At 34.8% G+C, this 13501-nt stretch overlaps 1 protein-coding gene across 1 annotated transcript; it reads right to left on the reverse strand.

The window, feature by feature from the left end:
• Positions 1–650: 650 nt before the first annotated feature.
• LOC112783718 (ABC transporter D family member 1) lies at positions 651–13079 on the reverse strand. The gene is made up of 26 exons (XM_025826759.3): positions 12511–13079; positions 12041–12157; positions 11364–11640; positions 10111–10335; positions 9785–9982; positions 9207–9661; positions 8930–9068; positions 8766–8844; positions 8405–8643; positions 7804–8108; positions 7619–7724; positions 7361–7519; positions 5971–6070; positions 5785–5893; positions 5488–5578; positions 4680–4804; positions 4263–4412; positions 4100–4172; positions 3447–3627; positions 3197–3355; positions 2932–3087; positions 2599–2835; positions 2197–2357; positions 1985–2037; positions 1787–1865; positions 651–1322 (listed from the first exon to the last, which is right to left on the reverse strand). The coding sequence occupies exons 2-26, from the start codon at positions 12100–12102 to the stop codon at positions 1236–1238; spliced, it is 4005 nt and encodes a 1334-aa protein (XP_025682544.1). The 5' UTR covers positions 12103–12157; positions 12511–13079; the 3' UTR covers positions 651–1235.
• Between the last annotated feature and the right edge of the window lie 422 nt (positions 13080–13501).

Below are 13501 nucleotides of genomic sequence, written 5' to 3' on the forward strand. Positions count from 1 at the left end.
TAAAAGAGTTTTAATTTCAATTAATTTTTTTCTACAATAAAAAACTTATATTTTAAAAATTCTCAATGATTCTGTCAATTAATTAATGACAAAAATTGATATAAAAATTAATTTATCTAACAAAAAAAAATTAAAAACTAATTTAATGATTAAACTTATCAAAAGATTAAATTATCCGATTAATTTTTTTTTTAAAATTGATTTGGAATATTACTCTATGTAACTTTAAAGGATCTGTAAACCAACCAAAAAAGGCCTAGATCCCATATGGCATACAAGACAAGGTATATTCGACTTTGCAAGTGGCTTCATATTTATCCTTTATCCATTGTCATATATCAATTATCATACCAGTCCCTAGTATATTCATTATTCTTGAGAGATTCCACCTACCAGAACAAAGTAAACGAAGTATGTAAAGCTTCCTTTTATTTTCCCCAAACGAAAAGAGAACGGAATATGACTTCAGTTTAGACAGTAACGCTTCTGGTGCCGAGAGTTACGAGGTAATCACAAGAGAATAATTCATGTAATTATGCTTCAGATTTCCACGCTAGATGCTGCTCAATAAAACTTGTAACTAAAGATTTAAAAGTAACGATGTATACTTGGAAGAACCAACACAAGATTAGAACCCTAAAGTTCAACTCTGTTCTTCAAAATTTTACTTTATAAATTTGAATCAAGGTACCAACAATTAAAGTAACTAGTTTCATATTACAGCAAGATAACATAGCTACAGGTACATTGAAGCTAACAGAATAGGGATAGACTGAAGCATCTCAGCTGGCACAGGAATAATGGCCATGAAGAAAAAAACAATCTGAAGATTACAACTGTTCCAACTGTGTTTATTAATATAACAATATAAATCATTACATCTAATAGCTACAAAATATAAATAAATATCAACTACCTAAGAATAGGAGGGAAAATCCTGTACACATTGATTTCTATATGCTGCAAACATCTTGACATGGTTTTGTTGTGCTCCAATGTACCATCAAACCATTTTGGTTGGTTCTTTGGTTTGTTTGTTTTGGCACCACAAAGTCTTTGGAGCAAAAAAATAAAAGCTTGGACAATGTGGTAAACCCAAAATCAGAGAAAATATGAACGACTGTTGTTGGGAAATATAATTTCCACTTGCAATTGGACAGTATGTTCAAGTTCAAGACCCAGCAACATGTCACATAACAACAATGTAATGAACAGCAACAATACCATAAGTAACATCATTGCTTGATCAAACGAAGCTCCCAGTTGCCCTCGCCATCAATCAGTCGTAGTTCCAAGGAATGGAAGGGTATTAATGCAGGACGCTGGGGGCACGAGAAAATACAATTAGTTTGATCCGATTTTGAATGAATAATAACTTAATGTCCATGTCAAGTTCAGAGAAGGTAATAACTGGTCCAATTATGCTAGGGAGGCAATAACCAAAGTTACTTTATTTAACTTAACATTTATAATTTCATATATGCAACATCCATTTACAGTTACTACATCTAATATTACTCAATTATTCTAGCAGTAATTAAGAAATGCAAAATAAGGTAAACGGTAATTAAGGAATGCAAAATAAGGTAATTTTGGACTGCTTTAAGTTGATTTTTTATTGTCTCTCAAAGATTTTTGTAACTGGTCCATAGAGAACAAAAACAAAAGTAAATATCCCAGCATGGATCTGTAAATCAATTAAGGAATCCCGTAGCAAACAAGGCAAGTTTGAATGCTTGTAATTAATCATGACGAAGCATAATTTTAGAATTTTAGGTAGTCTTACTTGCGAAGAAGTAACAAATGTGATTCCCATCTCCTTTGCAAGCCCATATAAGTGTTCTTCAACATCAACACTAGTGGCACTGTCATGATTGTTTTTTTCCAGACAATATGAAACATGGTTAATGAACAGAAAATACAACAAAAAAAAAAATTTATTACTCGAGAGAAGGCAAAAGAAAGCCCAGGAAATCATACATACTTGGTGCACTCGTCAAGGATGCCGAATTTAGGCTTATGGAAGAACAACCGTGCCTTAAAGACAGAAGGTAAATGTCAGAGACCAAACAAGAAAAGAATACTATATGTAAATCATGATGTCATCCTCAAATTATGGATCAAGTTTTAAGACTTGCAAATGAAAATTATTAAAGCAATTTAACAAGCTCATACAGAACAGATATATATACATACCATGCCTAGCCTCTGTTGTTCTCCGAGAGAAAGAATATCTTCCCAGTTTAAAGTTGCATCCCAGCCACTCTTCTCCCTCTCTAGAAGATAATTCAACCGAACATTCTCTAGGATAACTTGTAAGTGTGAATCCAACACATGTCTGGCAAGTTGACTATTACCTGAATTTGCAAGATCACAATTATCAGAGCTAAATGGCAAAACAAAATGAGGGTAATATAATTCAACATTTCGAACCATTAGAAGAGATCAACCAGTTATTACTGGTTTGCAAAAGGAAACTGACCACAGTAATTCAGCAGAGCTAGTTTTAAAGAAAGGAGATCTTTATTTTAATGAAAAAGACATTTTTGTGTCTGTTAAAAAAAAGGGATATTTCCAACATGATCGACACCAAGATACCTTTTCCGTAGATCTTCAATGCTTTAATTTCTGCTTCCTCACGGGACAGGGGATATATAATTTGATCACGCAGGGTTCCCAGGCAAGTATAGGGACGCTGAGGAACATAGAAAATGCCACAACCTGCTCCAGCCTCTTGATCCTCACCTTCAGATGGTCTAGATAGTCTTCCACTTGCAATTGGCCAAAGTCCTCTAAGAACTCTGAAAATGGAACTTTTCCCACTACCATTTGGACCTTTAAAATTATGACATACATAAGATATAAATTCTAATGGCAAGTAAATTCCCTCATGTAAAATGGAAAATATAATAAAACAACAATTATACAAACCAGTAACGAGCAGACTTCCGCCAAGCGCAATGTCACATGTCAACTCTCTGGCCAACATCTTTTGAGTAGGGGTGACAATATCAACTTTTGAAAAGGAAATAACATCTTTAGAATGAGAATCTCTAACTGGAGACGTATCAGCATCAATCATATTCCCTGTATCATCAAATATAATATTAGCTCATGATGACTGTTGTGAAGAATTACTGCTACACAAGGAGCAAGAAACTATTTGGTATATGCAAAACTAATGATGATCAAATACCAGACTGTGCTGCCTCCAATAGTTCTTCAAGCTCAAAAATCCGATTAATACCACCAGAGAGCTCTACAAACTTTCTATTCAGTTCAAGGATGTCACCGAAAGCTAAAAAGCTTTGAGAAACAACAGATGCTAAGAACCTCAATGCATGTGCCAGCTCACCTGTTAAATATAATATTGTATATGTTAGCAGCCTAGCAGGGCACAAGGGGGGAATAAAAACTGTAAATGACAACAGTCCAAACGATCTTACCCTGAGTATTTATTGATGCACGGTCTCCCTTATGTTCCATGGCATACAACAAGCTCAGCAACCAAGTGACATTATGAGGGAGTTGCTTGGTGATAAAATCATCCAGTATACCAAACAACCACTTCTTTTTTAGAAGGTACTTGGAGTGGGTGAGAAGCTCTTTGAACCTTGATTCAACCATCTACACAATTTTAAAGGGAACAATTTAGGGAAAGACGAGGATCATAGTGTATGAAGTGCAAGAAAAAGAAAAATATACAAGATGAACTGCTCTCTTCAAACCCAAGACGACTGATCACACTCCCCATAATCCACCCTAACATAAAATAAAATTTTACAAGAACACAACAAATCCCTGCAAGATTAAGTTGTGCGTCTAGGGTGTTTCTTGCTCCAGAAGGTTGCAAATGAAGGTAGAAAAGATAAGGAGTGGAACAGAGGTTTTATTTTTTGGCCCTTAAATCTTAATAGAGTCATGCAACGACATGTCCAAAATTTGAGCAGTAGAATGTAAATGAGTTGATAACTTTCAACAATCCCATATTTTAGCTGTGCCAAGCTAATGATTTTCATTCTAAACTTTTAACCTTACTAAATAATAAAATAAGCACACAATAAAAAATACAAGAATATTATAGAGTTGGGATACTCACAGCCTTTTCTCGGGCACCACCTCCAAAGAAAGCAACAGATTCAGCATGAGTACATAGTCTTTCATGCATGAACCTAGCAAAAATACAAAATATAAGAACCCAGAATAATCTATAAGGTACTTTCACACCATGTGAGAAGCAATGGATACTAGCATGGGTTTACCTGAAGGTTCCTTCAAGTTGTTGTTCTTGGCTTATCAAATCACCAAAATCAGGAGTAACAGTTCTTAGAAATCCTAGACCAAGTAACATATAAGCATAGAGTATTGCAACTCCCCTCTGACCAGTTAACAGCTTCATTCTCCATGTGAACCTTAAGAAAACAAATGTACTTATTTAAGTCAAGAAGAAAACAACAGGAGCCAGATACCTTAATCCAAGCACAGGTGAATAAATGCTAATTTCAATAGCTCAATTTGTTGAGAAAGGATAACTTATATAAGTTAAACTCCCATCTTACATTACCAAATAACTTTTTATCGAAGAAACTTTTCACTATATTAAGGATTATGCCCATCTATTGATCATATAATATTATATAAAACATCACATTAAACATTCTGTGAATGAAATTACTTACCACAAGATATCCACAGATGGTTTTACCAATCCAGTGACCAGTCCAGACAAGTCTGTTGTTAACTTCTCCAAGTCATGAGTTATCCTCTGATCTGCGTCAATGTTTTTGCTTGCCATGTGGAAGACCTAAAATGAAGGATGCAACAAAACTTCAAAACCAAGTTCTAACATCTCCCTAAAGAACTTCAAATCCAAATAGATATTCTTATTTTTCATAATGACAAAAAGAATAAATCATATTTTTTGTCCTAAAAAATTCAATGCCATTCTCAAACAATTGCATAGTGGCCATTGGATGGCATTTCAAGACAGCATGCCCAATGGTTTTACAGTGTGATTAGTAGAAGTCATTCACTTAAGCATACTTGTATTACTATTTCCATTTTCTAATAGGGCTGCTTCAGGAAATTGAACGATGTCATAAATCTAAAAGCTGTGCATGGGACTTCCCATTTATATATTGCAATGTACAGTGGAAGAACAAAACATTTCTATATTTGACAAAAGCCAACAGTTAGGGACACGCTGGAGCACTACGTGTCAAGGAAAAACAAACTGAAAAGTGAATTGTATTTGAAGAAGAAAAAGGGATAAGTTTTTTTAAGAAACAAGTTCAGCATTAAATAATAAATAGTACAAACAGCGAGTTGGTGTATTTGGAATTGAGTTTTCCATAACAGAAACTTCTACAGTACTTAACTGTGATTCATTGAATTACAACTAATCATTTAAACATCACTGCAAGCATGTTTACAATCTCTAAAAATATGAGAAGAAAATGAACTAGCAAATAGTTCATATCCAATTACCTTGTAGAATGCATTGTTTCTCAAGTAGTTCTTGAGTAGATGCTGTGTCAAACGAATCCGCCACCCAAGAGCTAGCCTAGCTGTCAAGTGTCTGAAGAACAAAATATTGTTTACTAAATTTTGGTGTGTAAAAGACTTATGAAGTTTGATCATTTACTCTTTCACTAAATAAGAATCAACTTGCACAGAATAAATTAAATCCATATCTTATAACAAAGAAATATGTAAAATATACATTTTCATTTTAGTGGTATAAGTCAGAATAAACACAGATCCCAGATGCATTTGCATAATTACCTTATAGAAGGTGCAATGAAAGATGATGCAGCACTTTGTAGAACACTTAAACCAATCAACCGAATAAAGGCAGCTTTATCCTGCTCCAAAACAAACTTCACAGTGGTACCTGAGAACATAAAATTTCCATTAATATTTTGAAGCATGGCCTTCACGGGAAGATGAAAAGTTAAGATAAGGAAATACCATTCAACGATGCAATACGGTCCGAAACCCATGTTCTTGAAACAACAAGAAAAGCTACAGCAAGCAGTTGTGCACCTTGTTTATCAAACACGGTGGGTACCTGAAAGGAAGCAGTTGGCATAAAAAACATGTGCCCAAAATACATTGTTGTGGTATAACTATTATTTATGGTACATACATTGCACATCTTTAACAAAAATAACTAGCTTATAGCAGCTCATCAAGGAGAAAATGCACAAACAGCCACACACTTGCATTCATTTCATTCAAATAATGGCATGCATAGTTGTCGAACTGTGAATTGTTTGACCAATTTTTTAATTATGAACAGAACATATGCTTGGAGAAGAGGAAACGTCAAACATGTAGAGACAGAGGGAGAGGAATGTGAAAGGCTCCAACTTGATTCTTTTGCATTTTCCTAATTTTAATTAATATCTCACTAATTGTCTAATTTGAACCTTGGGCTTTTGGTTTGGTCCAGTTATGAAGGGTAAAAACCAAATAAACCGGAAAAAAAAAAGGAACACACCAAACACAAATGTTAGCAATGAGTTGTTGGTATAATTCAATTCGGATCTTGTGTCGGAATTCGACTAACTTTGGCATCACAGGCACGACTCAGTGACATTGCCAATTCACCCCTATTCTTGTTTCGTTCAATGGCTGAATTTGATTGAACTGTACGGTTTTAAAAACTATGATGGTCTGTATCATTTAAAGATAAGCTTGAATAAGAGAAATCTTAACAAAATGCACATATGGTAATGCTGAATTAGGTCTTACTGTAATTTATCAGGAGATGTAGTGCAACTTAGCCATTTGTTAAAGCTCTAAGATTTTAACATGACTGTTTAATAGATTATTTTTCAAGATAAAATTAAATCACTGTTTCCCTTTCCTAAATAAGCTGATTTTAACCCAAAACAAGTTGATCCAAATTTACCAGATTAATAAATAACAAACAGAAAAAGGCAATAAAATCTATTGAAGACCAAATGAAGTTATTCCTAGCCAACCAAAATGTAAAGGTGTGTTTAGTGTAACTTATTTCATTCGTGTCAAAACGACTCATAATCAAAATATTTCTGAGGGATTTTGAAAACATATTCCAGACAAAACAATTGACCACGAACATGCATAAAACCAAAATAAAAGTTAGCAACCCAACAACAGTACCCCGAAGAGTGACCAGCATACAAGAATTACAGGTTGCAGGGATGAACTTGAATAATTTAAGTTTACTAAAGAGATGTAGATACTAATCATCGAGCTTATAATTCCCACAAACAAATATCAAGACCTAGGATTTTAATAAATATTAACAAACAAGCATCTAGAATTAAGCAAATCATTGAAGAACTCTAAAGAGTACATCTTCAGAACTCACCAATACTTTGCACATTGCAGCTATCCTCAATGGTAATACCCTTGTATTACCACGAAGTTGGGGCACAGCAGAGGGCGAAACAGCATTATTTTTAGACGGAGATGATGCTATCACTTTTGCAATATATGACTGAGCCTTTGAATTTGAGAATGCATAATCCTACATTAGAAAATGGTGTGGAATTCTTCATAAGCATTAACCAGCGTAAAATAATGAACAAAGAAGACGCAGAATGAACCAGATCAGAAAAATACAAACCTTCTTGCTCATGGAAAATGCACGTTGAACTGCTTTTGCATCACTCCGTCGTTTTGTCTCAGATGCCTTCATTGTATTGACCCCCACTTCAGTCGAAGAGTCCTCCCTGGGGTTTATATCTAAATCTTATAAACAATAACATCAAAAGTAGAAAATTGATATAAACATCACCATAAAGTACCAACCTTTTGTAATGAACACTCCACCCTCCCTCACCATCCAATGACAAAACCACATCATGGAATGCAACTAAAGCTGGACGATGTGATATGGTAATGCATGATGTTCCCATTGCCCGTACTTTAGCACAAAACCGTTCTTCCATATCAGTAGTGACAGCACTAGTGCACTCATCAAGAATTGCAAATTTTGGCTTATGGTAGAAAAGTCTAGCCATGCCCAATCTCTGCTGTTCACCCAATGAAAGTTCGTCGCCCCAGTTTACCTCTTTTTCAGGTGGGTAACGGTCCAACAGGTATTCAAGGTCAACCTTTAATGCATATATATGCAATTCTCGTTAAAATTAATACAAACGAAAACTTATTTTTATAAACATTAATTAAAAATTTAAACAAAGAAAAAAAGAACATATATAAGGGAATGCTAAACCTTCAGCTCTATAGGGTAAAGGTTAGCAAACCCTCAGAGAGGATGCTAACCTTCACTCCTATAGGGTGAATGTTAGCAACCTTCATGGAGTGAAGGTTTGCATTCCCATATACATAGTATGTATATGGACATATTTGTGTGACACTGACAAAGATATGGATCAGATTTGAACTTTACATTTTTCAATAGCTCCACCATACCACTTTCTGTGAGTGGTTCAACCTCTTGATCTGCAGTGAGAGGATAAATTAATTGATCACGAAGTGTTCCCACAGCAGTGTACGGCCTTTGTGGCACATAGAATATCTCCTTGTTGAGATCAGCACCAATGCCTGGTTTTACAATATGTCCAGATATCAACGGCCAAAGACCGCCTAGAACACGGAAAAGCGAGCTCTTTCCACTGCCATTTGGACCTTCAGCCAAAGAAACATCAATAACATGTCAAAGGTTAAATCAACCCCAAGAAAAACCAAATAATAATAATAATAATCTTTTAAAAAAAAAGAATCATCAAAAAGAGAGTTCGGATAACTACCTGTAATCAAAAGATTAGATCCTGACTCAACCCTAAGGGTCAGATCATCCACCAAGACATTACCAGTGGGGGTGACAACCTGAATTCAGATGCATCATCACTATTAAAACATCATAACAAACACTATCTTAAATCAGGATTGAGAGAGAGTTGAGCAGACTTGCCTTGACACCAGAAAATTCAATATAGTTAGCTTCACTTAAGAAATTTTTGCTTCCTTTTCTTTGCAGTGAAGATTTCTCATCAACCATGCTTAGGTCCCTTGATACAGCCATCAACTCATAAATGCGATCAGCATACCCACTGCAAAACAATTAGGGAAGTCATGACAACTATGCAGGCAAAATGAATCTTATGGAGGAATTGTAAGTACATGCCTAGTGACCAAAGAAAGTCTTTAATATCAACTTCTAAATATGAATGAAATGAATTATCAAGTACCTGAGACGATTAAGCCGTCTTGCACTGATAGAAAGAGTTCCTAGAGACTGAAACAGAGAAATTATGACACTTGTATGATATCTTAGATTGCTTAACATCTCTGCACGCCCTAGAGTTGAACTGTCAGGCCTTAGATGACCAGAAAAGAAAGGTTCTATGATCAATATAACGGCAACAGTAGCACCAAGGTACTTCAACAAAAAGTCCTGAATCATGCCAAACCACCAATGGTCATGTAGCACAACATTCATGTGTCTAACCAAGTTCTTAAACTTCTGTTGAATATGAGATTCTTCCCTCTTCTCTCCCCCATAAAATGCTATACTTTCTGAGTGAGTCCTTAATCGTGAGTGAAGCTGTCGATATTCTCCCTCCAATTGCTGCTCTTTAGACATAAGTTTCCCAAATGAAGGGGAGAAGTTTCTGATTGCAGCACCAGCTCCAAGTACGTAGGCCTGAAGAGCCAGAACACTAATATTAAGAGGCAAGTGCTGGTTCTAATACAGCTCAAGAGGATGAGCAGTAGTCTGCTACTAATAAGGAATCTACAAAACAATACAGTTCAACGACGGAGTTACCAATATCCAGAAGACATATTTTGGGCTAGCATATGAACACAGTCTCCATGTGTATAGAAGTCCATCAGCAACTGCAGTTAGATCATCCTGTACAATTTCACTCAATTCTGAACAGAACCTTGGCACATCGCTGGCAATTCTTTGCTCTGGGTTATTTATCCGACCATCTACATGTGATATTTTGTAGTACACCATGTTCTGAAAGAAAAACAAATGATAAGAAAGCCAAATTATCGTACCACATTGTTTAGGCTTCATTCAGGCAACGGACACTACTCTTCTTAAACAACCAAAAAGATGAGCAAAGCCAATTCAACAATTTATACCTCAAAATAGTGGGAATGGATAAGCTTCGTCAATATTTTTCTGAAATGCAGGCTCAAAGTCCCTGTTATGTACTTTGATGTAGAATGCATGGTCGATAAGAGGAAGCACAAAAGAATATTTTCTGAAATAAGCTGAAAAAACAATGGCACTCGTCGAAGAAATGCAGCACGAAATAGGAAGCCTTGCACTTTTGCTAGCCTGTTGCTCAAAGCAGTTCGAAACACCTGAAAATATTTGAAACTTTAAGTACCACTTATTTAACCTCTTTATTGTTTCTTTCTTGGGGAGTCAATCCATCTCTATTTTAGTATTTTTCCTGCCAAGTCATTTACTTGCACAAGCATGTTATTCACATGTTCATCTTCTTAGCACTTGAATTCCTACAGGTAGGTAAGTGCAAATGGCTCCTTGTGCAATCCACGTAAAGTATTATGTTTAAATAGAGCGTAAAAAGAAATAAAGCTACACATACAGTCATATTTATAGTCAGAAGCAAGACCAAATAACCTTTCCAAAACTTCAAAACAAAAAAGAGTTGTTACTTTTTCCAAAGACGAGCATTCAGGTTTTCATTAAAGACCATATGGAGTATGGAAAAGGTGGAAAGAAAATAGGAGCTTTTTCATCCTACATGCATAAGAAAATATGCTGAAAGGGATAATGGTTATTTTTGGCAAGTAGGTATGTCCAATATATTTCAAAGTCACTATTCCTCCTTTGTTTTCACTTGATAAGGGCTATTTTCATATTTGAAGAAATATGAATCTCATTTCCAACTACCTTTTTTCAATACACTGGTTAAGTGGCCATCACTTTCCACTAACTCTACTCTTCTATGAGACACTCCATTCTAAAATACAAGAAAAAAAAAAAAAGACAAATAATAACACCACATATATCTTCAACTCTAACATTGCACCATGTTCCTCTTGATGATAAATACCAGCAGGAGATGGAAAGAATTATATCCACCCAGTTAAGGTGCTCAAAGTATATTCCAAATTTTTACCAAAAAATGAATGACATGGTTACTAATTTACCTGACTTTGATAAAGATTGATATTTAGCATTCAAGATATAACTCCAAGAAGTGGGGGTATTCACAAAGTCAGGAATTTTTCTCAACCCCTAAGGATTATTTGATGAAATTAAATAAGATGAATATCTAAATACAAATTAAACTATGGTTTCATTCTACACTAACATTGAAGGCAAACACCAAGCATAATCATCCACAATAAAATTGGCTTACCACTACGCCAACTAAAGCTAAAAGGTCCCTTGCACCTAATTTTCCCATCTCAGATAGAAGAATTGCAGCAAGGACTTGAAGAGACTTCAACCCCCCTTTCTTTTGTTTATTTTTTGATGCTGTAGAACCCTTCACAACCTCCTCTGTTGTGACTTGGTTATCATCATTGTGCCCGTTACAATGACCTAAATCACGTCTATTAAACCTTGACCTTGATTGCATATATGCAGCTGTTCCACCAGCAACAAAGATACCAGTTGCAAACAGTAACGTTTTCCTGACATTAACCACAAGGAGAGAATGAAAAATGGTATAACATACAATGAAATTATTTCAACAACCTAACGAGTTTATTAATACCAGTCCTTTAAGGTGTATGATGAGTAAAATATACTATTGCAAATAAAAAAAACAAGATAACAGATAACTATATAATGAAACATTTACTAGTGTCTAGTGTTGAGTACCACTGCTATTTACTACATAGGTCTCATGACTTTTACCATATTGTTTCACATTTTGAAAGATAACACATCCTATTTTCAGAACTTATTTAGCTACTGATAAGCAAATAACTCATGCAATTATATATTTGACATAGTTGGTCAAAAGAATAAGCAAACAGTCCGACATTCGATATTGAAATGAAATCGAATATCACCAAAGAAACTCCGTACCTCCTTGAAGCCAGAAAATTCTGGCCATGCTTAGTTAGTTGCAACAGTTGAAGTGAAGACATAGTGGAAGATTAACCTCTCCCTTATCAAAGAATAGAAGCGTTACGTTTGCTCCTCCTGCATCACGAGATTGAAAATCTAGCAGACATTAAATTCCACACCAAAAAACTGATACATCAGCAGCAGGAACTGCAGGAATTATAAATCTCCAGGAAAAGTCAGCAGGCTTTATATGCACCAAGCTCCTAAATTTCATTCTCAATTTTCAATTTGTTCATCATCTGAATTACAAACTTTCATAAACTAATAGAAATAATTTCTCTTTAACCATTCATCACAATAGAGATTAGACTGTTCAGCACAATATCTTCTAGAAACCGTACAATTCTAGTAGACAGTAGACATTAGTAGTAGCAGTAGCTTGTACGAAACGAAACGACACAATAATAAATAATTAATAAGAAACTAACCTTGTAAGGTAGAGAGAGTTAACCATACTACGCCACCTCAAAGTTTCTAGCTCAGAAGAAGTAACATGGACCAACAAAAACGCTGATTGGTGTTAGAACTAGTCCTCCTCGGCAACGATCAGAATCAGGACTCAGAAAATCGGTGTAATTCGAATAAAACAGACAAGAAAAAGAAGAAAAAGATAGGATAGGAAAACAGCTGAGGTTTTCAGAGTGAAGAAGGAAGAAGGAAACGGTGTCGTAAGGGGCTGGGATACCTAAGTGGGTATAGATGATTGTTGGAGAGAGAGAGAGAAAGAGAGAGGGTTCAACCTTGGGAGAAACAAAACCAAGAATAATAAGAATAAAATAAAGAAAGAAATGTGAAGGGATTGATTTGGGGGAAGAAAGAAGAATGGGTTGTTGTCGTGTGAGAAGTGAGATCAATGCGAGGACAAGAAAGAGGTAGCAGAGAGCAGTGGGTGTTCGTCAATCTTTAGGTCGGGTTCCTGGTAAGTGCTAATGCCTAATGGGTCGAATCCAACACCAACCAACCACTACTGGTTTTTCATTAATAATAATAATAATTTACCATTAACAGAGGATCATCAAAATTTATTATTTTAATTATTAATTAATTATTAATATTTAAAAATATAAATTAAAATAAATTATTAAATTAAAAAATTAAATTAATAATTAAAATAATGGTAAATTTTGACGGTAATATAACATTTCTCATAATGATAATAAAAATTTGTAGGAGCAAGTAAATGCTCAATTTGGATCTCTTTCTATCAACAGGAATGCTTTGAATTTGTTAACTAAATTTTAACCCAATCAAATTGTAAATCTAAGACTAATTTTATTTATTTAAAGTTTAAGAAACTAGTTTAATTCGAGTAAAAAATTTGAAGTATGAATTTGAATATTTATTTTTAAATAGGTAATAATAATATAACTTATATAAGCAACATTTTAAAAATCAAATCGGTCTTTAAACCAATGGAGT

This window comes from Arachis hypogaea, chromosome 20, assembly GCF_003086295.3.
Source record: "Arachis hypogaea cultivar Tifrunner chromosome 20, arahy.Tifrunner.gnm2.J5K5, whole genome shotgun sequence".
In the NCBI taxonomy this organism is placed as follows: Eukaryota; Viridiplantae; Streptophyta; class Magnoliopsida; order Fabales; family Fabaceae; genus Arachis; species Arachis hypogaea.

What these genes read in the sequence shown, in the direction of transcription:
- LOC112783718 (XM_025826759.3), bottom strand. Translation starts at nt 12,102, where the DNA reads ATGTCTTCACTTCAACTGTTGCAACTAACTAAGCATGGCCAGAATTTT. An exon ending in GAAACAATGCATTCTACAAG is followed by an intron (nt 4,805 to 5,487) that starts GTAATTGGATAT and finishes CCTTCATTTTAG; the next exon opens with GTCTTCCACATGGCAAGCAA. An exon ending in AACAACAGAGGCTAGGCATG is followed by an intron (nt 2,038 to 2,196) that starts GTATGTATATAT and finishes TCTGTCTTTAAG; the next exon opens with GCACGGTTGTTCTTCCATAA.